The sequence below is a fragment of the Olea europaea genome, chromosome 21, assembly GCF_002742605.1.
Source record: "Olea europaea var. sylvestris chromosome 21, O_europaea_v1, whole genome shotgun sequence".
Lineage (NCBI taxonomy): Eukaryota > Viridiplantae > Streptophyta > Magnoliopsida > Lamiales > Oleaceae > Olea > Olea europaea.
The window spans coordinates 2488985-2514867 of NC_036257.1; the positions used below are offsets into that span (position 1 = coordinate 2488985).

The 25883-nt window shown below is 32.8% G+C and overlaps 3 protein-coding genes across 11 annotated transcripts in view; 2 read left to right on the top strand and 1 right to left on the bottom strand.

Annotated features, from left to right (window-relative positions):
• Positions 1-16896, top strand: part of LOC111370386 — a 27566-nt gene extending 10670 nt beyond the window's left edge. Inside the window, exons 1-6 of one of the 9 annotated variants that reach the window (XR_002698398.1) lie at positions 5831-5993; positions 6603-6851; positions 9365-9432; positions 9923-14558; positions 14900-15189; positions 16561-16896. Coding sequence is in view for 3 of the 9 variants with exons in the window: in XM_022992068.1 (XP_022847836.1) it covers positions 6738-6851; positions 9923-10297 (489 nt within the window). In the remaining 6 variants the exon portion in view is untranslated. Of the gene's footprint in view, positions 1-5830; positions 5994-6602; positions 6928-9364; positions 9433-9922; positions 14559-14899; positions 15190-16560 lie in introns of those variants that run through there. The other 8 variants (XR_002698401.1, XR_002698397.1, XR_002698402.1 and 5 more) reach the window with 8 other exon arrangements.
• A 1712-nt stretch (positions 16897-18608) lies between these two features.
• On the top strand, positions 18609-20756 carry LOC111370388. Its single transcript, XM_022992070.1, has 6 exons — positions 18609-19454; positions 19548-19688; positions 19769-19891; positions 20002-20092; positions 20188-20489; positions 20572-20756. Exons 1-4 carry the CDS (start codon positions 19338-19340, stop codon positions 20005-20007), a joined length of 387 nt encoding a protein of 128 aa, XP_022847838.1. The 5' UTR covers positions 18609-19337; the 3' UTR covers positions 20008-20092; positions 20188-20489; positions 20572-20756.
• A 1201-nt stretch (positions 20757-21957) lies between these two features.
• LOC111370001 lies at positions 21958-22419 on the bottom strand. The gene has a single exon (XM_022991720.1). It carries the CDS (start codon positions 22417-22419, stop codon positions 21958-21960), a length of 462 nt encoding a protein of 153 aa, XP_022847488.1.
• Positions 22420-25883: the final 3464 nt, after the last annotated feature.

The window sequence follows — 25883 nt, forward strand, 5'->3', positions numbered from 1 at the left end:
TGAAGTATCTGTATGAACTTCGAATGGTTTAGCCATATCCGGTAAGGCTAAAACCGGGTTCGTCCACATGGACTTCTTCAACCTTTCAAAAGCAGCTTGGCATTGGGATGACCAATCCCAATCCTTATCCTTTTTTGTCAATTCAGTAAGGGGCAGTGCAATTTCTGAGTAGCCTTTCACAAATCTTCGATAGTAATTGCATAACCCAAGAAATGAACGTACATCATGTACGGTTTTTGGTGGTTGCCAATCTTTGATGGCTGTAACCTTCTTCGAATCCATGCGAATTTTGCCTTGTTCAATGATGTGACCTAAGAAACTGATAGATGTCTGAGCAAATGAGCATTTAGACGGCTTAGCATAAAGTTCATTCTCTCGTAGCCGATTAAAAACTTGCCTCACATGCTGGACATGTTCCTCCAATGTCTCGCTGTAGATTACTATGTCATCCAAGTACACCACGACAAAATCATCTAAGAACCCGTGAAGTACCTGATTCATCATAGTACAAAATGTTGCTAGAGCATTTGTCAAACCAAAAGGCATCACCTTAAATTCAAAGGCTCCATATCTGGTTATCACCGTAGTCTTTGCTTCGTCTCCCTCCTTAATCCGAACTTGCCAGTATCCGGACCTAAAATCAATTTTTGTGTAATACTTCGCCCGACTCAGTCGATCGAAGCAATCTGCAACCAGTGGGATAGGATAGCTATTCTTTACAGTAATCTTGTTCATGGCTCGATAGTCACAACACATTCTAAGAGAACCATCAGTCTTTTTTTGAAACAATACAGGAGCTCCGTATGGCGACTTCGCAGGCACAATGATTCCACTCTCCAACATTTTCCCCAACTGCTTCCTAAACTCTTCAAGCTCAGGTTGAGACATACGGTATGGTGCCCTGGCAGGAGCTTTAGCGCCTGGAATAAGTTCGATCTCATGATCAATCGTCCTTCTTGGTGGTAATTTCTTTGGTAATTCTTCCGGCATGATGTCCTCAAATTCCCGAATAAGCCTTTTAACGGGTTTTGGAATAGGACCATTCGCCTCTTCGACCTCCTCTAATCGAAGAGTACACAAAAAGGTGGGTTCATTTCTCTTGAAACCTTTACTAAATTGCATGGCTGAGATACTCTTCTCGCCCATCCTCCCAACCTATGTAGGGATGACACACGGCTTATTACCCATCATCATTAACGAATCGGAATATGGCAACACTGTTGTCTTAGTATCCCGAAGAAATTCCAATCCTAGAATAAGCTTGAAATCATCCATCTGAACTGCAGATAAATTTGTCCTTCCCTCGAAAGGACCTGCTTTGATCAACACCGATTTTGCCACTCCAGCTATTGGTTGGGCAGCGGAGTTGATTGCTTTGACTTTTCCACTACCCTTGTCTAGAACCAGTCCGAGCAGCTCTACTTCGGTACATGCAAGGTAGTTGTGGGTAGCACCAGTATCCACCATAGCCCTGATTGGCTTCCCATTGATTTTTACATCAATGAACATTAAGCCTTTGGCCCTACAAATACGAGCCTTCGCTTCTTCCATCTTTGCCTCTTTCAATGAGACATCATCCTTTTCAGCAACTCGATGCGATAGTGTGTTGCACCGATGTGAAAATGCCCCAACTACTTCCTCATCCTCTTCGGAGTCAGTCTCATTATGACAATTAGCTTGCGGGACCTCTTGTTTTGAACTTGGCCCGCCATTTGCTAACTGACAATATGCATTCATCATCCGCTTCTAAGGACACTCCGACACCCGATGATGTCCTTCACATAAAAAGCACTTCAATTTGAGAGTGGCATCAGTTTGGCCCTCCGTTGCTTTCCCTTTGTTCCAGTTGTTACTATTGCTGCCGTTAAAATTTCCCTGACGGCTGTTATGATAACTTCCCTGAAAGCCACGGGTGCTTTGATATGCTCCTTCTCTATTTTGAAAGTAGCGCTCTCCCCCATTTGGGTTCGAGCTGGGTCTGTAAGATCTATTACCACCTCCAATTGCTTGATTACTCCCCGAAGGTCGATCTTTTCTAGATTCTGTTTGGTAGTCGCTCAAGCATTCAGTGGCTCCCATGGCCGTGCTTAAATCAGTAACCTTCTGTCTTTGAAGTTCCGTACATGTCCACGATTTCAGCCCTTCCATAAAGGTGAAGAGCTTGTCCTTTTCTGACATATCTCGAATATTCAGCATATGCCCTGAGAAGGATTTCACATACTCCCTGATAGAGCTCGTGTGTTTCAGGTCTCGAAGAGCCCGTCGAGCCTGATACTCGACATTTTTCGGGAAAAACTGTGATCTGATCGCTTCCTTGAGGAGATCCCAAGAATCAATTCGAATCCTGTGAGCCTGAATGTCCGCATATTTGGTTCGCCACCATAGTTTTGCATCTCCACCGAGATACATGGTAGCTGTAGTTACCTTTCTAGCTTCATCTTCGATCGAAGCTGCTAGAAAGTACTGTTCCATATCAAACAAGAAGTTTTCAACTTCTTTTGCATCACGTGCCCCTCCGTAGGTACACGGTTCAGGAATCCTGAGTCTAGGAGCATACTCCTGTGCGGGAGCTTGCCCATTGCCCACCGCACGTTGGAGTACTCGCAATTGAGCGCTCAACGCTTCCATTTCATCCTGCAGATCAGGAATGATTGCAGCAGCTTCCGTCATTGTTGCGCAAGTTCTTTGGCTTTCATCTAATTGGATGTGTAATCTACGAATCTCAGATTCGGCCATCTCGACTTTTTCCTCGAGACCTTCCATCGCATAGCACAACCTAGTAGTTGTCTCATCAAGCGCATCCACGCGCTATTTCGTAGTACCCTTCTTTTGAGGCTCTACCACTTAAGTGGTGTGTGATGTAATTGGATCCATAGTTTTCTTATCGAGGGTCGTGAGCCGTAGCTCTGATACCAACTTTCACGGGGTGCCTTTCTTCTTGGCACAGAAAGGGACACCGTGCGGCAGTAGTCTGCTCCGCTAGACTACCTTCCGCCTTTTCTCGATCGCGTCGGGACGAAAGAAAATTTGATTGCAATTTTGTAGAAAGCTTATAATTGAGAATTTGAATACATTGAAAGTAAATTGAACATTGATTGATGAAAACTGAACATTACAATTGATGAAAGCAGAAAATTACAAATGCTGGTGCAGGGGGCTGACACCAGTGAGTTTGAAAGATTTTTGAATGACTAATACTCCCTATAATAGCATTCTGAACAAAAATCCAAGTGACGGGAGTAGACGTTTAAAAGACGAGGAATCATACTAATCTTTTACCAATATCAGAGCTATTTTACAATTAAAATAACTATTACAATGAAAAGAAAATTACAACTCAAACTTGAAGTAATATTTACAATGTGCGGCCGAAGTTGGGTAAACTGCGGCTGCGATAGTGTCAAGGGGCTAAGTAAAGCTGCGGTCCTTGACACCGAGGCTCGAGAGAACAGAGCCGAGATTCGGGTCTAGCCCCATTCTGGGGTGTCGGGCAAAGCTCGAGCGGCCTGTGTGGCTCGTCGGCTTGGGTTTACAAGCATTAAAAAAATAATACAAAAATAAAAAATAATTTTTTTAAAGGTAATAGCACATTGCTTTTTAAGGCAGCGTGCTGTTGCCCAAACATGACAACAATAAAAAAAACAAAAAACACCAAAACCGAGCCTGTCTGGCTCAGCCCGAGCCAAAAGTTAGGGTCAAGCCTTTTTTTTTGGTCGAGCTTTTACTCTGCCGCGCTCGAGCTCGATCATTTATTCGAGCCGAGCCCGAGCCACAAATTTCAACTCGCAAGCCGGCTCGGCTCGAATCGTTGACATCCCTATACTCAGGCCATTTTTTGGCTAGTGATGAGCCAACCCTTTTAATAAAAGTAAAGGTTCTTGATCTATTAAATTCGTGCAAACAATTATTCAACTTACATTTTTTGACATTTAAATCCTCAACATTTTATATTTATAAAGTCATAGTCCCCAATAAATGGTTTTTGTCCATGTTGATTATGCCCTTATTTTCAATTAGAAAAAAGTACCTTTATAATGGAACTTATTAAAATCAAATGTGGAGCAGTTCTTTTTCCATTTTTTAAATTTATTTATTATTATTATTTTTTAACTCATAAAAAATCAAGCATAAAAGTCCTGCGCCTTTTCAAGTAATTTTTCCTTAAAAGAAAAAATAGTGCAAGTGGCCGGCCCTTTGATGCCTATTGAACTAGGTTTTTGTTTGTTTACCATTATTAAAGAATTCCTTTTTTCTCAATATTTTTAACCACACATTTTAAAATAATATATTTTACATATAAAGCCCCTGTTTGACCCTCATTCATTTCAAATTTTAATGGTTAGAATAGTATTTTTTTTCAAAAAATGCGTTGTTGAAAAAAAAATGAAAAGTTTTTTATTTGCGTGTAATATTATTTTATAGAAGATTGTGTGATTAAAAATAAGAGAAAGAAAAAAATGAAAAAGAAAATGGGAGCAAAAGCACATTTTTTCTACTTTTCAACTATACATTCTCCAAAAATGCACTAATCCGAAACCCATTTTCATTAATGGTAGAGAAACAGGTATATTCCACGAGAATTTTGAGACTCTACATGATTAGTTATAATAAGGCTCTTAAATACAATTTTCTACAAGCGTAGCAACACTGATTTTTACACCCTATCTCATTGTTCAAAAGAAATTCGTGAAACAAAGAGTTGTTGAAATTGTGTTCAATCTAAGGATATTGTTTTTTCACATCTTTCCAAGATGATTTGATCTCTTTAAAGGATTAAATGAGTTCAAATTTATAAAATTTAGTTTGTTTACTGAAAATAAATAAATACACAAATTTCACAACATACACGTTAAAAGTGCTTATGATTTTATAATTGGTCAATGAACGAGCTGCTTTGTGATCAAATATGAGGTTGAATGAGCAACCTTTAGGGTGTGGGCTGTGACTGTATTTGATAACAAATTGAAAAAAATAAAATCAGATTAAAATTTACAGCATTTTTATAGGAGAAAATTACGATTCTCATCTTAACAAATTCAAAAGGTTTGAAGATCTGAAAATTCAAGATTGATTGAGAAACCCTAGAAGCTCAGATTTTGAAGAAGAAATGAATATTCAATGTCTAGTGCTTGTAAATAAATTATGAAAAATTTAAATGCAAAAAATAATTAGGTAAGCAAATGATATTATAAATAATACCATATCCGTCCTATTTATATATACTGATTTTTCTTATTTTCTTGTCCCATTTTGTATAGGTTGACTTTTTTTTTAATTCCATTTATATATTCCTTTTTTTTATTGGGGAAATAATTATTTTGTTCATTTATTAATATACCTTTATTTAATTTACCTAATTATAATTAATTCCTGCCACTCAATCTTCAAATTGTACAGATTTTAATTTACGATCTTGAAATTATTAAAATACATACACTCATGTTCTCACTCTTCTTGAAAGCATGGACAAAAACACATTTTTTTCACTTTATTTATTACTTGTTGTTGATAATTAAATAATGATAAACTTAAGAAAAAAATTTGCAAAAATTATTTTTTCAATATTATTAAATACATTTTCTTAATTTGTGAAAAACAAAATTATTTTATCCAAATGAGGCCAAGAGATTGAGAGTATGAGGGTGTTTGGTAGGAATTTTTATGTGAAAATATATTTTTGAATAGTAAATTGATGGAAATGTGTGGTTGAAAAATAAGAAATTTTTTTTGATTTACGTGTAATATTATTTTAATAAAAAATGTGTGATTGAAAAGAAGAGAGAGAAAAATACATTTTGATAAAAATGAGTGCCAAACATGCCTATGTCTTTTTCTTTTAGCCCGACATGCTCTAGATCATTCCCTTGGTGGCCGGCTGTGACAAACAAAATGGTTAAAAGGAGATGAAACCCTATAGTGTGAAGGAAACATAAAGCTCACGCCTCATCCATCTGTCTTCAACGCCACCATCGGCTTCAATTCCATTAGATCAGGTATGAAATGCTCAGCTATTGAAGCAGTATATGGGTAGATTTTTCCCATCTGGGCATGAATTAAAATTATTTCTCATCTTCTTTATGTGTATTAGAAAGGTGTAACTTTTTTAGATTTATACATATAAGCTTTAATTTTTCAAGATAAGTTTGTTCGATCCGCGTATTAGAGATCTGTATGAATTTATTGGGATTTCTTTTCCTTGCTCATCTGTTCCTAACCTTATCATCGAGTCAGCTGTTATCTCTTTTTTGGCTATCATTGCATAGAGCTTGAAGCAATGATTAATTTGGAGAAACTGCTAAATTTTTATGCTTAGATTTTATTTTTATTTTGAATATCTTTTTAGATTTTATGATTGTGGGAAAACAGAACTGGATCGAAATGGTTTGTTTTGGTTCCGCCGCCCTTATAATTTAGGAAAATAAATAAATAAATTCTGGGTAAAATACCTATGTTTTGTCCAGTGATAAAGGAAATTGGACTGAACTGTATTTTGTCCACCCATAATAGAGTATCACTGCTAATTTTACTTTTAAGTAGTTTATTAATTATCAGTTGGTGTTTTAATCTTAGTTAAACGAAAACCCAATTTGTTATTTGGACAGGATGGACATCTGATCACAATGTAATGTGTTGAATTCACTAATCTCAAAAGGCTACATCTCAAACAACATGGTTTTCCTACCATAGAGAAATCAGATCAAGATCTAGTTTCAGTCCATTTTGCCTGGTGGAAGAAAATGGCCCAATTCTTCATCATTTTCAATAAGCTTGTCAATTTGTTAATTGTGGAGGGTAAATTTTGTTTCAGTACGAATGATCGGGTGCTTTATGATGACATTGCTCAAAGCGAGGTAAGTGGAAGAATATGTGATCTTGGTATGGGTGGTATAGGAAAAAATTACTCCTTTTTCGTGCTCTATTTCTAAGGTATGCCTCTTATAAGTTAAAATGTTTTCATGAGTGTACCTCTTTTCTCTTTTTTTCCCCATATTTTTTAGATTCTTTAGCATGGTAACAGTCATCAGAACCAATTTATGCTTCTGAATCATAGAATTCATCAACCATTTCAGTTTCTCCTTCATCAGGTTCTAAGGAAATAGTGGAAGATGGTCGGGTCCAAAATGGCCATTGACCATTTATTTTTAAAAAAGGAAAAATTATTAAAACTATAAAAAATATTGAAAAGCCATTTATACCTTCACATCATTTTGAAAAGATAGAAGATTGGAATACATTGTTCACAAAATGTCGACCAACACCGTCGAGAAACCCCTGATCCAGATCGGAGATTGTCATTTGCTTGAAGTAATCGAGTTTTGAAACTTTTGGTACCATTGATTGAGTAAATAAAGCATGTTGCATGTTCATTTGTTGAATAATCTTTGTAGAAATTGTTGTAGATAATAAATTGTGCATGAAATTGAGGATTTTGGTACACTTGAGGGGCGAAGATAGTTGGGAATGACGATCTTTGCTATATGTAGCTCACACATTTTTATCTAGTCAAAGTCAATAGTGGAATTTTCAAAGTTAAGTCAAATGAGGACTTGTATGAAATAAATCGTTTTTATTGGGACTTGATTGACCAAATCATTTTATTTGGGTTTATCTTATAAATTATAAATATTTTGAAGGTTAAGTTGGACAAAATAAAAAAAAAATTTGGGATTTATTTATATATTTTTGGAAGTTGAGGATTTACTTGTATGTTGTAATTAGATTTAAGGGACTTTCTTTGCAAATTGAACATGTGGGACTTTAAAATTCAACTTTTGACCATTCTTTTTCTCCCAAAATCCACCCCTACACAGTAACGCGAGAGAAGCAGAGACTGTGAGAGAAGAAAGAAAAAAGAAAAGAAGAAAGGAAAAAGAAGAAGAAAAATGATGGTAAAAAAAAGGGAAGAAGAAAAGGGGTAAGGTTAATCTCTTCAAGTTGGGATGTAATTTATCCATTGTTCTAAGTGATAAAGGTGTGATTTATGTTAAATTTTTAGGGTTTTAACTTGTAGTAATAAAATGTCAAATTTAGGTAATATATGTACGATTTGGAGCTCAAGCTTGGGGATTAATTAAGTTTCAGTTTCAGCAAGGTAGGTAGTAAAATTTTTGGGGAAACCCTAGAATTCGATTTCGGATTTTTGATTAATTAATTGTGGAAATGAGTATAGAAATGGAATATTTCACTTGGGAGTTGATTTTATGAAACAAAATGTATATTAAATGGGTGGAATTATGGTTACTAGTTTCACTATATTGGACAGTAAAATTAGTTTTAAACTTGGGAAGAAGATTTTGTTGATGAATTAGTTATTAGAAAAGGGATTAGAAAGTGGGATTATCTCCAATTGATCAAAAGAATATTTGGGAAATTCATTTGAGCATCGACCAATTTTAGTTAAGTATATTATAGAAGTAGATATTAAAGTTTTTTAATTTAATAGTGGTTGATTAGTCATCTTGTTATGTATTCCATATGGTGACGAGGAGATTGAAAGAGCCTATCGACCATCTTAGGTTCAGCTTGTATTATGTGAGTGAATAAACTTATTTTTAAGAAATTAGTATTTATTTAATTTATATTAACTTAGAAAATTTATTAATTCATATAGTCGATTTGACAACACGGTTTTCAAAATAAAGTTGGTTTATAACCAATTGTTTTTAAAAGTTAAATTCAATTTAGTAAATTATTTTATTAGCATGTTATAGGAGTATTAAATGTTTCAACATATTTAAAGTTATTTTATAAAATCCACTAGAAAGTATTCAGGTGATTTTACCCTCGTCTGCACGGGTGTTAATGTGTTTTCACAGTGTATGACTTCATATGGTTATTTTACCCACTCTGCATTGGTGTGAATGTGTTTCCACATCGTATGATCAATATAGTGATTTTACCCGCTTTGTACTATTTTTGAATTTGTTTCCATAGTGGATGATCATTTTATAGCTCTACGCGCATACGACCAGAATTATAGAATTTCAGAATTACAGGATTATAGAATTTCAGAATTGAATAACCTTGCTATGTATATCGAGATTAATCGATACACGAGTATGGTTATTCCGGGTACATTTTTGTTGTGATATTTCAGTATTACATATCTTATTAGATTTTAGAAATACAGTATACAGAATAAAGATGTTTATGATTACAGTATATTTTAGTTTTGATAGTATTATCAGATTTTAAGTTATAGAATTCAGTTTAAAGAATAAATATTTTAATTTATGTCTGTGAAAAGAAATTTTATGTTATATGTCGATTTTCAGAAAAATTTTATGAATGGAAAAGTATACTTTTACAAATATCCACTTACTGAGCCGCAAGCTCATATTTTTGCCACCTCATTTCTTATCAGATAGAAGCTGCGTTGAGCCATATCGGAGCCTGTCGATCTTCAAGTTGAACTACATCGTGTCATTGTTTGTATGTCTCATCTTGTTAATTCATACAACACATTTTCTAGGATTGATGTATTTTGTTCAAAAAATGTATTAAGTCATAGACTCATTGCATATTTTGTGTAGTTTTAAAATGAAGTTGTTTAGTGGTAAAGAAGGGTAAATTTCTTTTTCAGTACAACTATTTTGAAGAATTGGTATTTTGAGGAGTCGGTGTACCCTGTTTTAAATTATATGTACATGTTTAGGATATTTGATTTTATTTTCAAGTGATTTTAGTCCATTTTTCGGAGGGCACTTTGTTGAAATTTTTATAAAATTATAGCAGTCAAAGTATGTCAAGCTTGCCTTGGTGGTGGGTCCGGCATTTCGCTGGTATCTATTATCGAGCACAACATGTGTCGGATCCATTAGGGTGATTTGGGACGTGTTAATTGGCATCAGAGTATTGTTATAAAGTCAGTTTGCATGGTTTATTTGATTTTTGTTCTCATCATATCATATATATTTTGTAGTTGGAAGTCATGGCTCGTGGTAATAAGATACGCAGGGTTCAAGATATGTTGTCTCAACCACCAGCTGCTCTTGATAGGGATGCAAGTAGGGTTGAGGAATCAGTCCATCCGACCCATGATCAGCAGAGATATAGGGATGTAGCCCAGCCTGACTTAATAGCTGATAGGATTGCCACCGATGTTGCTTCTGCTCTACGCAATACAGATAAAGATTGTAGTATGGAGCGGGCTACTAAATTAGGAGCTGAAGTATTTACAGGCGCAGTTGATCTAGTAGAAGCAGAATCATTGATGACAGCTGATCCAGTAGAAGCAGAATCATGGATGGTGAGGATTGAAAGAATATTTGATGTGATGGATTGTCTTGATGATTGAAAATTACAACTAGCTACTTTCTTGTTAGAAGGATGTGCTTATGATTAGTGGAGGTCCGTATAGAGTAAATATGTTGATCCTTCTGTGATCACGCGGGACGAGTTTAAAGATGATTTTAATGAGCATTTCTACCCTCGTTCTTACAAAATTGACAAACAGAATGAATTTTTGAGAATAGTACAGACATCAACAGTGGCGGAGTATCAGAAGAAATTTCTAAAATTATCAAAGTATGTTGTTGCTCTTGTAGCTGATGAAGTTGATAAATGTAGAAGATTTGACTATGGCCTGAGAGAAGAAATTAGATCAGTGGTGATTGCGTTTGGGTTTGAAAATTTGGGTAAACTTGTAGAAGCAGCATTAAGGGTTGAGAAAAGTTTGTCTGAACGATATGGTGGTCAACAACAAAAGAGACCGAAAATTGGAAGCAGTAGTTAGACATGGGCAGGAAGATCTATGACTAGGCCACCGAGGAGGGATCGTAGTGGAGGTAGATTAGGTGTTTCCACTTCTGGCAGTTTGAAGTCCAGATCTCATGGCAGTTAAGGCTTTGAGGTCGAGTCAGGGATCAGTACATCAGCCAGGGAGTAACTGTACTTAGACTCAGAGATCTTCTCAGAGATCATACACTCCTGGATAGAGTGATAGCTCTGGTGTGGCCAGATTTCCCCAATACCAGTTGTGCAGGAAATTTCACCCTGGTGAGTGTCTTAAGGGAATTGGAGTGTGTTATCATTGTGGTCAGACGAGACACATGAGGAGAGAGTGTCCAGTTCGTTTCCAGCAGGGTGGCATATCACGGGTTTTTTTGCAATCGGGTGCTGGCATTTCTAGATAGAATCAGAATCAGAATACTTTGGTAGGCAAAATAGGTGCTACTCAGTCTGATGCTGCTGGCAGCAGTGGTACTAGACAGAAAGGCCAGGATGGACGATCCAGAACTCAGGGAAGAGTGTTTGTAGTGACTCAGCATGATGCCGACGAGTCACTAGATGTGGTTATGGGTACGTTAACTATTTTTGGCAAAAAGGCCCATTCTTTAATAGATTTAGGTGATACACATTCATTTATATCTTATGCATCTGTGATTTATGCGGACCATATGTCAGAATCATTAAATAGTGATTTGGTGGTAGCAACTCCTGTAGGAGATTCACTTTTAACTAACAGTGTGTACAAAGATTGCGTAATTAGAGTAAATGATCATGAGTTGAAAGCTAATTTGATTCTACTTGATATTCATGATTTTGACGTGGTATTGGACATGGATTTTTTGTCTGTAAATCATGCATTAGTTGATTGTTTTCGTAAAGAAGTGGTGTTTTGAAGGTCAGGATAGCCTGAAATTGTTTTTCCTGAAGATCTTCCAGGGTTATATCCTGATAGGGAAATCAAGTTTACTATTTATTTTATTTCAGGGACTACCCCTATTTCACAATCACCTTACAGAATGGTTCCATCAGAGCTGAAGGAATTGAAAGTTCAATTGCAGGATTTAGTTGACAAGGGTTTCATTAGACTCAGTGTATCTCCATGGGGAGCTCGTCTTATTTGTGAATAAGAAAGATGGCACAATGAGATTGTGTATTGACTATAGACAGTTGAATAAAGTGACAGTCCGCAACAAGTATCTGTTGCTTCGTATTGATGATTTGTTTGACCAACTTAGAGGTGCCTCAGTATTTTCAAAGATTTATTTACGTTCAGGGTATCATCAGTTCAGAATTAGGGATATTGATGTACCAAAAACTGCTTTTAGGTCACGGTATGGCCATTATGAGTTTTTGGTGATGCCATTTGGGTTGACTAATGCCCCTGCAGCGTTTATGGACTTGATAAATAGAGCGCTTTGCCCATATTTAGACAAATTTGTGATTATTTTTATTGATGATATCTTAGTTTATTCTCGCAGTAGAGATGAGTATCTCGCAGTAGAGATGAGTATGTTGAGCATTTAAGGATTATTTTACAGACTTTGCGAGATAAATAGTTGTATGCTAAGCTCAACAGATGTGAATTTTGGCTGGATGAAGTTGTATTTTTGGGTAATATTATCTCAGCTGAAGGTATTTATGTAGATTCTTAGAAAATTGAAGTAGTAACGAAATGGGAACGCCCTACTAATGTTATAGAAGTATGGAGTTTTCTTAGGTTAATAGGTTATTATCGTCGATTTGGAGAGGAATTTTTCAAAATTGCTCTTCCTTTGACTAGTTTGACTCGAAAGAACTCCAAATTTGCGTGGACTGATGAATGTGAAAAGTGTTTTCAAGAGTTAAAGAAAATATTAGTTTCTGCTCCAGTACTTACTCTTCCATCTTCAGGTAAAGAGTTTGTGATTTATAGTGATGCTTCACGCCAAGGATTGAATTGTGTTCTAATGCAGAATGAGAAAGTTGTAGCTTATGCTTCTAGACAATTAAAGAAGCATGAGTTAAATTACCCAACTCATGATTTAGAGTTAGCTGCAGTAGTGTTGGCATTGAAGATTTGGAGACATTATCATTATGGTGAGAAATGTCAAATATTTACTGATCACAAAAGTTTAAAGTATATATTTGATCAGAAAGAACTGAATCTAAGGCAAAGGAGATGGCTGAAGTTGATAAAAAATTATGATTGTAAGATTGACTACCATCCATGAAAAGCAAATGTAGTTGCAGATGCTATCAATAGAAAGACAAGTTCATCCTCTCCATCTAGTGCAGTTTATGCTTCTTTGATTTGTGAGTTCAAGAAGTTACACACTGAGCTGACAACTACTACTACAGGGATGGTATTAGCTCATTTTCAGGTGAGGCCTACTTTGATTGATAAGGTTAGAGAAGCTCAATCTCAAGACCAGACATTGAGAATATGGAAAGCAGAAGTTAGTATTGGGTTAAGAACCGATTATGTGATTAGAGATGATGGGGGCATTGGCTATGGTAATAGATTATGTGTTCCAAATATTTCAGAATTGAAGAAAGAGATTTTGGAAGAAGCAAACAGTTTTGCTTATGCTATGCATCCAGGCAGTATTAAAATGTATCATACATTGAAAGATTATTATTGGTGGGTTGGTATGGAGAGAGAGATCAGATTTTGTATCCACATGTCTTATATGTCAGCAGGTAAAGCCAGTTCGTTAGAAAACAGCAGGACTTTTACAGCCATTGCCTATCCCAAAATGGAAATGGGAACACATTATTATGGATTTTTTATTTGGCCTTTCTCGTACTCAGAATGGTCATGATGGAGTTTGGGTTATCGTAGATCGTTTGATCAAGATGGCCAAATTTTTGCCAATCAAAGCTACTTATACTTTAAATAAGTTGGCAAAGTTGTACATGGATGAAATAGTGAGCTCTTACGGTACTCCATTATCTATTGTGTCAGATAGAGACCCTCGTTTTACATCTAAATTTTGGCCCAGTTTGCAGGAAGTCATGGGTACTAAACTACATTTCGGTATAGCTTTTCATCCTCAGACAGATGGCCAGTCAGAGAGGACCATACAGTTTCTTGAGGATATGTTGAGGGCTTGTGTTTTAAAGCTCAAGGGTAGCTGTGATATTCATTTGTCATTGATGAATAGCTATCACTCTAGTATATAAATGACTCCTTTTGAAGCCTTACATGGTCGGAAGTGCATGACACTAGTTTGTTGGGATGAAGCTAGTAAGAGGAAGTTAGAAGGCTCGGAATTGGTTCAAATGACATCCGAAAATGTGAAATTGATCAAAGAAAAGTAATGCAGCTCAAGAGAGATAGAAAAGGTATGCTGATAGGCACAGGAACGATCTTGAATTTGTAGTTGGAGATAAAGTATTTCTTAAATTGTCACCTTGGAAAGGGGTGTTGAGATTTGGCAAGCGAGGAAAGTTGAGTCCACGATACATTGGACCCTATGAGATTACTGAGCGAATTGGCCCAGTTGCATACCGATTAGATCTGCTCGATGAATTATCTCGGATCCATGATGTTTTTAATGTTTCCATGCTTCACAAGTACATTGCTGATCATTCTCGTGTTCTGGAGTCTCAACCAATCCAGTTGAAAGAAAATTTAACATATATAGAAGAGCCCGTGAGAATTTTAGACAAAAAGGTGCAAATTCAGTGAAATCAGACAGTTTCACTTGTTAAGGTACTTTGGCAGAATCAGATGGTAGAAGAGGCTACGTGAGAGAATGAGGATCAGATGCGTGCTCAATATCCTCACTTATTCATTACTCAGTCAGTTGCCAGTTGAATTTCGAGGACGAAATTCTTTTAAGGAGGTAAGATCGTTACAACCCACAATTTTATCTAGCCAAAGTCAATAGTGGAATTTTCAAAGTCAAGTCAAATGAGGACTTTTATGAAATAAATCATTTTTATTAGGAATTGATTGACCAAATCATTTTATTTGGATTTATCTTATAAATTATAAATATTTTGAAGGTTAAGCTGGACAAAATAAAAAAATATTTGGGATTTATTTATATATTTTTGGAAGTTGAGGATTTACTTATATGTTGTAATTAGATTTAAGGGACTTTCTTTGCAAATTGAACATGTGGGACTTTAAAATTCAACTTTTGACCATTCTTTTTCTCCCAAAACCCACCCCTACACACAGAGTAACGTGAGACAAGCAGAGACCGTGAGAGAAGAAAGAAAAAAGAAAAGAATAAAGGAAAAAGAAGAAGAAAAAGGATGGGAGAAAAAAAAAAGAAAGGGAAGAAGAAAAGAGGTAAGGTTAATTTCTTCAAGTTAGAATGTAATTTATCCATTGTTCCAAGTGATAAAGGTGTGATTTATGTTAAATTTTTAGGGTTTTAACTTGTAGTAATAAAATGTCAAATTTAGGTGATATATGTACGATTTGGAGCTCAAGCTTGGAATTAATAAAGTTTCAGTTTCAGCAAGGTAGTAGTAGTAAAATTTTTGGGAAAACCCTAGAATTCGATTTCGAATTTTTGATTAATTAATTGTGAAAATGATTATATAAATGGAATATTTCATTTGGGAGTTGATTTTATGAAACAAAATGTATATTAAATGGGTGAAATTATGTTTACTAGTTTCACTAGATTGGAGAGTAAAATTAGTTTTAAACTTGGGAAGAAGGTTTTGTTGATGAATTAGTTATTAGAAAAGGGATTAGAAAATGAGATTAGCTCCAATTGATCAAAAGAATATTTGGAAAATTAATTCGAGCATCGACCAATTTTAGTTAAGTATTATAGAAGTAGATCTTAATGTTTCTTAATTTAATAGTGGTTGATCATTCATCTTGTTATGTATTCCAAGTGATGACGAGGAGATTGGAAGAGCCTATCGACCATATTAGATTCAGCTTGTATTATGTGAGTGGATAAGCTTATTTTTCAGAAATTAGTATTTATTTAATTTATATTAACTCAGAAAATTTAATAATTCATACAGTCGATTTGACGACACGATTTTCAGAATAAAGTTGTTTTTAAAAGTTAAATTCAGTTTAGTAGATCATTTTATTATCATGTTATATGAGTATTAAATATTTCAACATATTTAAAGTTATTTTCTAAAAATCACCAGAAAGCACCCAGGTGATTTTACCTTCGTCTGTACTGGTGTGAATGTGTTTCTACAGTGTATGACGTCATATGGTTATTTTACCCAATCTGCGCTGGTGTGAATGTGTTTCCACAGCGTATGATCAATATAGTGATTTTACCCGCTCTGTACTATTGTGAATGTGTTTTCATAGTGTGTGACCATTTTATAGCTCTGCGCGCGTACGACCAGAATTACAGAATTTCAGAATTACAGGATTACAGAATTACAAAATTTTAGAATTGAATAACCTTGCTATGTTTATTGAGATTAATCGATACACGAATATGGTTATTTCGGGTACATTTACAAAATTTCAGAATTGAATAACCTTGCTATGTTTATCGAGATTAATCGATACAAGAATATGGTTATTTCGGATACATTTTTGGTATGATGTTTCGATATTACATAGCTTATCAGATTTTAGAAATGCAGTATACAGAGTAAAGATGTTTATGATTATAGTATATTTTATTTTTGATAGTATTATCAGATTTTAAGCTATATATTTCAATTTATTCAGTTTAAAGAATAAATATTTTAGTTTATATGTCTGTAAAAAGAAATTTTATGTTATATGTCGGTTTTCAGAAAGATTTTATGATTGGAAAAGTATACTTTTATAAAGTTCAACTTTTACAAATATCCACTCACTGAGTCGCAAGCTCATATTTTTGTCACCTCATTTCTTATCAGATAGAAGCTGCGTTGAGCCATATCGGAGCCTGTCGATCGGCGAGTTGAACTACATCGTGTCATTGTTTGTATGTCTCATCTCGTTAATTCATACAACACATATTTTCTGGGATTGATGTATTTTGTTCAGAAAATGTATTAAGTCACAGGCTCGTTGCATATTTTGTGTATGTTTTGAAATGAAGTTGTTTGGTGGTAAAGAAGGGTAAATTTCTTTTTCAGTAAAACTATTTTGAAGAATTGGTATTTTGAGGGGCTGATGTATCATGTTTTAAACTATATGTACATGTTTAGAATATTTGATTTTATTTTCAGGTAGTTTTAGTCCATTTTTCAGAGGGTATTTTGTCGAAATTTTTATAAAATTATAACAGTCAAAGCATGTCAAGTTTGCCTTGGTGGTAGGTCTGACACTTCGCTGGTATTTACTATCGGTGCATGACACGTGTCGGATCCATTAGGGTGATTCGGACAGGTCGTGTCAAATTGGATACAAAAGGCTGAAGTCCAAACTATGCTTAGATTTTTGGGTCGTCTGGAATCTAAATGGCCCGAATCGGATCCGTTTGACTAGGCTGCCTCAATTTGAGGAAATCGTTGCCAATGGCTGCCCCACCCGGCTACTCTTTCATAAGGGTCTTTGATCAAATCTTTTGTAAAATATATATATATATATATATATATATATATATATATATATATATATATATATATATATAATATATATAAACAAAATTTAAATGGTCGAAAATACCCTCATTTGGAAAGAAGAGGAGGAAAATAGAGAAAAAAAAAGTAGTCTTGATCGATGTCGCCTATGGACGACCCAGACTTGACCCACTTAGATAAAGATCGGACACACCTCGATCAGTCGGAGATCGCTATTTTCTAGAAGGTTAGACATGTTCTCCATAAATAATTACTTTGAATATGTGAAAATTTGAATGTTTAGGATTTGAATATGAGTTAAATTCAATTTTTTATGGTTAAAATGAAAGAAAAAATCGAATTTGAGGTTGAAATGTTGAAAAAAATAAAAAAATAAGATGGAGCTTGTCGAATCCAGTCCATAACGGACCGGGACGATCCGTTACGGACAAGATGGGTCTGTAACGGACCAATGGTCCGGGTCCGGACCCGACAATGGGCTCGAATTTTTTTTATTTTATTTTTTGAATTAAAAAATGTAATTAAATATGAAATAAATAATATATATATTAAGATAATTAACGAAATATTTGAAGATAAATTAAATAGAATTTTAATTTTTTTCTTTTTTACTTAAATATATGTTTAGAAATTAAATATACGTTTCAAATAAATAATCAAAATAGAGTAATTAAATATGAAATAAATAATATACATTTTAAGACAATTAAAGTAATTAATTATGAAAACAATTAATATAATTAATTGAAAAAATTTAAATGAAAAATTAAATAAGTATTATTATTTTTATTCAAATAAATAATCGAAATAGAGTAATTAAATATAAAATAAATAATATATATACTAAGATAATTAACGAAATATTTAAAGAATTTTAAATTGAATAATATTTTTTTACTTAATCAATTAATTTAATTAATTAAATAAGTACTTAAATGAAACATTGAATTACATATTATTATTTGTATTCAAATAAATGTTCGAAATAGAGTAATCAAATATGAAATAAATAATATACATTTTAAGATAATTAAAATAATTAATTATGGAAACAATTAATATAATTAATTAAAGAAATACTTAAATGAAAAATTGAATTAAATATTATTATTTTTATTCAAATAAATAATCGAAATAGAGTAATTAAATATAAAATAAATAATATATGTAATTAACGAAATATGTAAAGAATAAATTAAATTGATTAATAAACTTTTTACTTAACCAATTAAGATAATTAATTAAAGAAATAGTTAAATAAGAAATTGAATTAAATATTATTATTTTTATTCAAATAAATAATCGAAATTGAGTAATTAAATATGAAATAAATAATATGTATATTCAGATAACTAACGAAATATAATTTTTAAAGAAATATTAAATAATCAAATATGTGGGAATTTTTTTGTTTAACTGTTTTAATATGTGATTGGATGAATCTATTTATTGCTTTATTAATATGAAATCTGATTGATTAAATTTGAAGATACGATATTTTATTTATAATCTCTTGTATATGGTTTTAACATGTATTATTTTTGTATGATGGAATATCATATGAACAAGGATCTGAGAGCTCATTTGGGAAAAGTTACGACATATTGTAACTTTTTCAGCTATGCGACAGTGATTGAGGGGTTGGGCGAGGAGCACATCGACATACTCCATCGATCGTTTTTATGGTCTTTCTATCCGTTGATAGACAAGTAGTTCTCTAGGCAGATTTTTGATTTCTTATTACTCCAACTGCTTAAATTAGTCGATGGCGATCAGCTTTATTTTGCTATGGGGGACGGGAAGGTATCAAGATTCTCGATCCTTGAATTTGCTCTCATTACAGGCTTGAGATGTGTTGGAGAAGAAGAAGCGAGAGCTCGTATTATACTAAATAAAAGGTTATTGGATTTATATTTTGGAAGTAAAGGGTCGGTTACACCATCACAGTTAGAGAACGCATTTAGGAGATGCGATCACATGGTAGACAAGCTGAAGTTAGGATTGGTGTATATATTGGAGAGTATATTGAGGTGTTGACATCGTAGGACGTCGATTGACCTTTTTTCATTGGATGTTGTTGATGATATCGATACTTTCAACAGCTTTTCATGGGGTTGGAGATGTTGCACCGATACTCTTCACGTATTCAGGAAGGTACATACTGTGCCGAAATCGGAGAGGGGCGAGTGAAATATGATGTATATAGCTTTTGCATGGCTTTGCAGGTAATTATTCAGCTTAACGTAATGCGTGTTAAATTTTTTTTTATTAAATGTATAACTAACTTTTTTTTTCTTTTTTCTTTTTTTTTTTTGCAGTTGTGGGCATATGAGGCTTTCTCTGCATTGAGTAGCAAAAGGGCGATCAGAAGGGAGGCCAGCTGCCCACGAATGCTTCATTGGCGAGCACATGAGAAGCCATTGGCTAAAGATTTGACAGCTATCCTCGACGATTCTCAGGTGAGTATTATATATTTACAATTTATATTGTACGTCGGCTCGATACATGCTCGTTAACATGTTGAAATATGATATGTCAGCTCGAAGTTCATGCTGAGTTGGTTGTTTCGATAGAAGAGGAGGATCAAATATATGTACGTGAATTACATGTTTCACCTACTGAAAACGATCCAGTGTTTGAATCCGTTCCGAATAGAAATAGGGTACGTTTATTTAAGATCATTATTTATTCTGATTTATAATATTCATGTGTGGATTTTATGATTTTGCAACTCTTTTTTTGTATTTTTCGAAACTTTTTTTCATTTTTCAGAGATAGCTATACCATCGACTGTATGACCGTGCCCAATGCTAAAAAGTGGTTCGAAAATGTACTGACGACCTCAGCTTGGCTCGTCAATAATGTAAGTTTTTTGAGTTTTCATTTATTATGTTTATAGAAGTTGTTGGTTCATTTACTTAAACGACTATCTTTTTGGTTGGTGTTTTTTTGTTTCAGCATATCGACTTGGTTATGGAATTGTTATGTGATCGGGCTCGAAGATACCCGAGATCTTATAACAGTCTTAGTCAAGTTATCACGATCTCCTAAGCAAGGGAAATGAATTTGTTCTGTCTAAGTACATGCTGGAGTGGGTGATTGGGCTACAGCTGAGGTGGGAAAAGTCGTGGATGGATTGTACACATATGTACATTCCAGTGATCGCGAACTCATACTGTTTTTCAGTGGAGATCATATTTGCTATGATGGCTAGTCATGCGATGATTCGAGTAAATGACGATGGCAAGACAAGAAAGATCGTAAGGATTTAAAACTTTTTAATTTTAAGATTTAATTTTTAGTTATATGTTATCGAATTAATATATTCTTCTTCGGTTGCAGGGGCAACTATGGCTTATTTGCAATAAAGTACATAGAGTTTTTGAGCATTGTTCGTAATGTTGATACAATAAATCAGTCTTGGATTGATATGTGGAGGCATAAATTAGCTTGCCTTGTATGAATATAACTGTGATCCTTAGTGCATTGTATATTATTTTATTAAAATGTGAATGTTGTTTACTTCAGTATGATTCATGTTATAATATAATATTTTTTTTAAATATTTAATTAGAGAAATACTTAAATGAAAATTCAAAATAAGTGCTATTATTCTTATTCAAATAAATAATTGAAAAAAGTAATTAAATATGAAATAATTAATATACGTGCTAAGATAATTAACAAAATATTATTATTTTAATTTACATAAGTAATCGAAATATTGCAATCAAATATTAAATAAATAATATACACATTAAGATAATTAACGAAATATAATTTTTAAAGGAATATAAATAATCAAATATAGGTGCCAAATGAAAATAATTAATGAAAGAAATACTTAAATAAATACTATTATTTTTATTCAAATAAATAATCGAAATAAGTAAATAAATATGAAATAATTAATATACGTACTAAAATAATTAACAAAATATTATTATTTTAATTTACATTGTTGTTATGTCTGTAATTTCTCCATATTGTCAGTTAATATATATCGTTGTCTCATTTGTATTAAAAGAAAAAAACAAAATATTATGATTTTAATTTACATAAGTAATCGAAATAAAGCAATCAAATATTAAATAAATAATATACACATTAAGATAATTAACGAAATATAATTTTTAAAGGAATATAAATAATCAAATATACGTGGCGAATGAAGATAATTAATGAAGAAATACTTAAATGAAAACTCGAAGTAAGTGCTATTATTTTTATTCAAATAAATAATCCAAATAAATAATTAAATATGAAATAATTAATTTTTACTTAACCAATTAATATAATTAATTAAAGAAATATTTAACCAATTATACATAACCAATTAAATATTTAACTCCTACAATATATCAATTATTAAATTACAATATTTAAATCAATCCTATTTTTTATATTCAAATATGCTGTTAAAAAGAGTAATTAAACAATGTGATAAAAATTACATCCGATTTAAATTGAGAAAATAAAAAACATATTACAAGTAGAGAATACATATGATTTATATAGATACTACATATCCGTCGTGTCATTGTTTAGTGAGATCTGACTTGTACAAAATCGACGTGTATGTCCTGTAGCGCCGCACCTCTCGCACTTACGCAGTTGTGAAAACTCTTCTATAGATGGTATTCTAGACGTCCGTCTAAGACCAGGAGTACGAGGTGGAACTTCAGGTGGCAACAAATTATTAAGTGCTACAATATAATCAAGAACTTCTCACTCGACTTCATTTAGTAGAGGAAATATAGTTTCGGCATACGCTGCTTTCCAAAAATCAGCCATGTAATAATAACTGCGTAAGCTGTGTGGTGGAAATCCTTTATACATTGCCACTGCGACAGAATGCGCACATGGAAAACTTTCCAACTGAAATTGTCTACACGTGCAGGTATTGTCATTCAAGTCTATAATGTATCCAACGTTACGCCCATATCTCACAGAGAAGCGAAATTGATCTAGTGGTTCCACAAATAGAGCTTTTACCACTTCCAGAGTTTTGAATAGTCGATCTTCCTGAGCCGGAGTTAGCACACTCGTACAATTCTGGGATTTCTTACGTCGGTCATAAAACCACTGTTGCAACTTGCTACAAATATGTTCAATCATTGCGAGAATTGGTAACTCTCTATCCTTCTTAAATAATGCATTGAGCGACTCCGCATTATTCGACGTCATCATGTTGTATCGACATCCTGAAAAATGTGATCGTGCCCAATGTTCGACCCCATATCTGATAAATATTCCCATGCGCTTTCTAATCTATGTTCTATTTCGTCCCTGAACTTCGTAAACTCTTCAAAGCTGTAAGTTTCTGCAGCTCTCCTAAACAATGCAATGATGCCACTGCCCCGATACATAGTCTTCAGGTTGCTCTGAATGTGGTACATGCAATAATCATGATGTGCTTCCGAAAAAACTTCGACTATACCATTTATTATTGACTGCCCCTGGTCAGTCACAAATGCAAGGTTCTCGATGTCCCCAATTACTTCTCTCAACTTCGTGAAGAATCAGCGCATTGCTAGATCAGTCTCTCCATCAACAATGCCAAATGCAAGAGGGTAAATTTGAATGTTGCCATTTTGACATGTAGCAATAATCAACTTCATTTAATAGTCGGCCCAAACGTAAACAATGAGCACACTGTTCTTTTTCATTTTTACATTTCATTAATAATTTAATTTTCCAATTCTAAATAAACTTTTTATTAAATTTTTTTTTCGCTTTCGTCTTGTTTAATTTATTTTTTTATTCTTTAGATATACTTTACGTTGTTTTTTTTTTTTGTTAATATCTTAAATTAAGAAATATTAATTCAATTTTTAAAATTAAAAGAATTTTTTGAAATTGAAAATTAACAAATTAAACAATTTAGTTTAACCTTTTTTTTTTACTTTTTTTTTGTATGCTTAAAATTCATTTCAATTAAAAATTATTTTTAAACAATTCCATACCAATTAGAGCAACTAAAAACTAATAAAATATTCAGGTGGTAATTATTACGGATGACAATTCTTCGCACAATCAATTTCAAAATCTTGTTGCAAAAAGTCTTTGTAATAAAAAAGTCTTGTACCATATGGGTAGCAATTCTTTGTACAATCAATTTCAAAATCTTGTAGAAAACAATTTTTGTAATAAAAAGTCTTGTACCAAAATTTTGAAAAAGTCTACATGTCGATTTCAAGAAAAAGTCTTTAAAAAATTTACACACATTTTGAATACTAAATTTTTTTAACAATAAATAATTTTTAGACTTTTTTTTCTTATCAATAAATTTGGCAATAAAAAATCAACTATACTAACTACCAATTTCGAGAAAGTCTACAATTAATTAACTTTTGAAGATAAGGTCTTTCAAAAGATTTTTAATACATTTGAAAAGTTTGAAAAAAATTCTACACCAATTTATGGTATCGTTTGGCCTCCATTCTTGTCAAATTTTAATGGTTGGAATATTGTTTTTTGAAAAATGTGTGGTTGAAAATGAATGAAAAGTTTTTGATTTACGTATAATATTATTTTATGGAAGATTGTGTGGTTGAAAATAAGTGAGAAAAAGAATGCGAATGAGAGTGGAAGCCAAACAGGGGCTATATTATCTTTGTTACTAGAGTTCAATTGCTAAAAATGTCTAATTAGTTCTATTAGAATTTCTTTTATTATTTTCTCTTATAATATTTGTTCGTTGTCATCTTTCTTTACAATTTTTATGATCTTTTATTAAGAAACTCCGACACACCGAGATAGAGAGCTCAATGATTTGCTTTTTGATATGTAAAGAGGAGTGACATCTATTTCTATTTAGTGCAGATGAAATATGGCTTCCTATGACTACTAATCTTCATATTTTTCTATTTTCTAAACAAGTATTAATATATTCGTTAAAATTTTCTAATGAACAAGTAAGTAAGGCAATGTAATCTAAAGGCATAAAATATTTGAACTTTAAAACGATATGTTTGTAATGACTTTAGATTACTTTACTGTTCAACAAATTAATTTTTTCAGACTTTTTTTTACCCAGTCTTACAGTTTGGTATGATAGATACTAACTAAACTTAAATAGATTCTTGATTAGTTAAAAGACCATCCATTAATGATTCAATTCATTTATATACCCTTTCGTGTAAATAATGACATTGTAATTCTAGCTTATCATCGTCTTTTAATTTATGAAGTAGTTAAAAAATTTAGACCCCCTTTGAGAATAAATATTAAAATAAAAATTAGACAGATTAATGATTAAAGAAGAATATCAGAAACCGCAGCTATGATGGAAGCTTAAAATAATGATTTTAGATTAGTAGCACAATGTAATAAAAGAGTTATTTTCTGTTAAGAGCACCTTGTCATGAGAATTAAAGCAGAAAAAATTCAAGTACCAAATGTTGAACAAAAGGATTTATATCTAATGGTGTTTCAAGAGATTAATGAAGAATTTATAGAAACCCAATCAGATACAGAAGAAGAAGCATACATATCTAATGGCAATGATAATGAGACGGATCCAGAAATAGAAGAAGCCATAGCAAAAATGATGTACATATAAGATTAATAATTAGAAAAGAAGAGATAGACAAGGAAATAATTATTAAGACAAGGAAGTCAAAAAGAAAAAGGGTAAAGATAAAGCTTTTTGAACAAATTTCAAACATATGTAAAGTTGATTCTCAGATTTCAAGCAAAGTCAGGCATGAAGACAAAGTTGTCATAAGCATCTCTTCAAAAATTCATTCTTTAATCACTCATATGGAGAATTGTACATTATTCTTTAATTTAGATCACATACCTGTAAAGTTTGCACACTATTATTCAATTATTGATAGCACACTTACAATACTAACAGAGTAGACGTGGTGTACTAACGTCTATAAATACCTACAGCTCTCACGAAAGGAAACACATCGAAAAAGCACAAAACACACTATCGCAATTGTACCAAAAAATCTCCACCATCTTTGTAAATTTAAAGACTTGGGAATTAAAATAAGTTCTTTTCATATATTCTCTTGTTTATGATTTTCGTTTACTTTAATTATTTTTCGAATAAGGCCTAAAAGAGGAAATACCAAGTAAGTAATTAATTTATTCACAAATAATATTTTATTTCTGTTTTAAAATATAATTTTAATGCTATTAACCACTTTATTCTGGATCCAATGGTCAAAAGATAAAGTAATCCTCCGAATTAAGTTGACTAATTTGTATCCCAATAGTGGGAGTTTGTTAAAGTCTTTTTAAACATAATGATTTTTTTTTTGCTACAGTCTTAAGCTTTCTTTAAAATGTCAAGAAAAAAGCTAAAAGATTGTTAAAAAAGAGTTAAAAAAATAGAAGTTTCAAAAATTTAATTTGCTGAACGGTAAAGTACTGAAAGGTCATTACAAATATATCGTTTTATAGTTCAAATATTTTATGCCTTTAAATTATACTACCTTACTTGTTCACAAGAAAATTTTAACGAATATATTAATACTTGTTTAGAAAATAGAGAAATAGGGAGATTAGTCATTATAGGAAGTCATACTTTATTCGCTCTAGATAAAAATAGAGGGGGCTTCTCTTTACAGATCAAGAAGCAAATCACTAAACTGTCTATCTCTCAGTATCAGTTTATTGATAGAAGATTCTAAAAATCG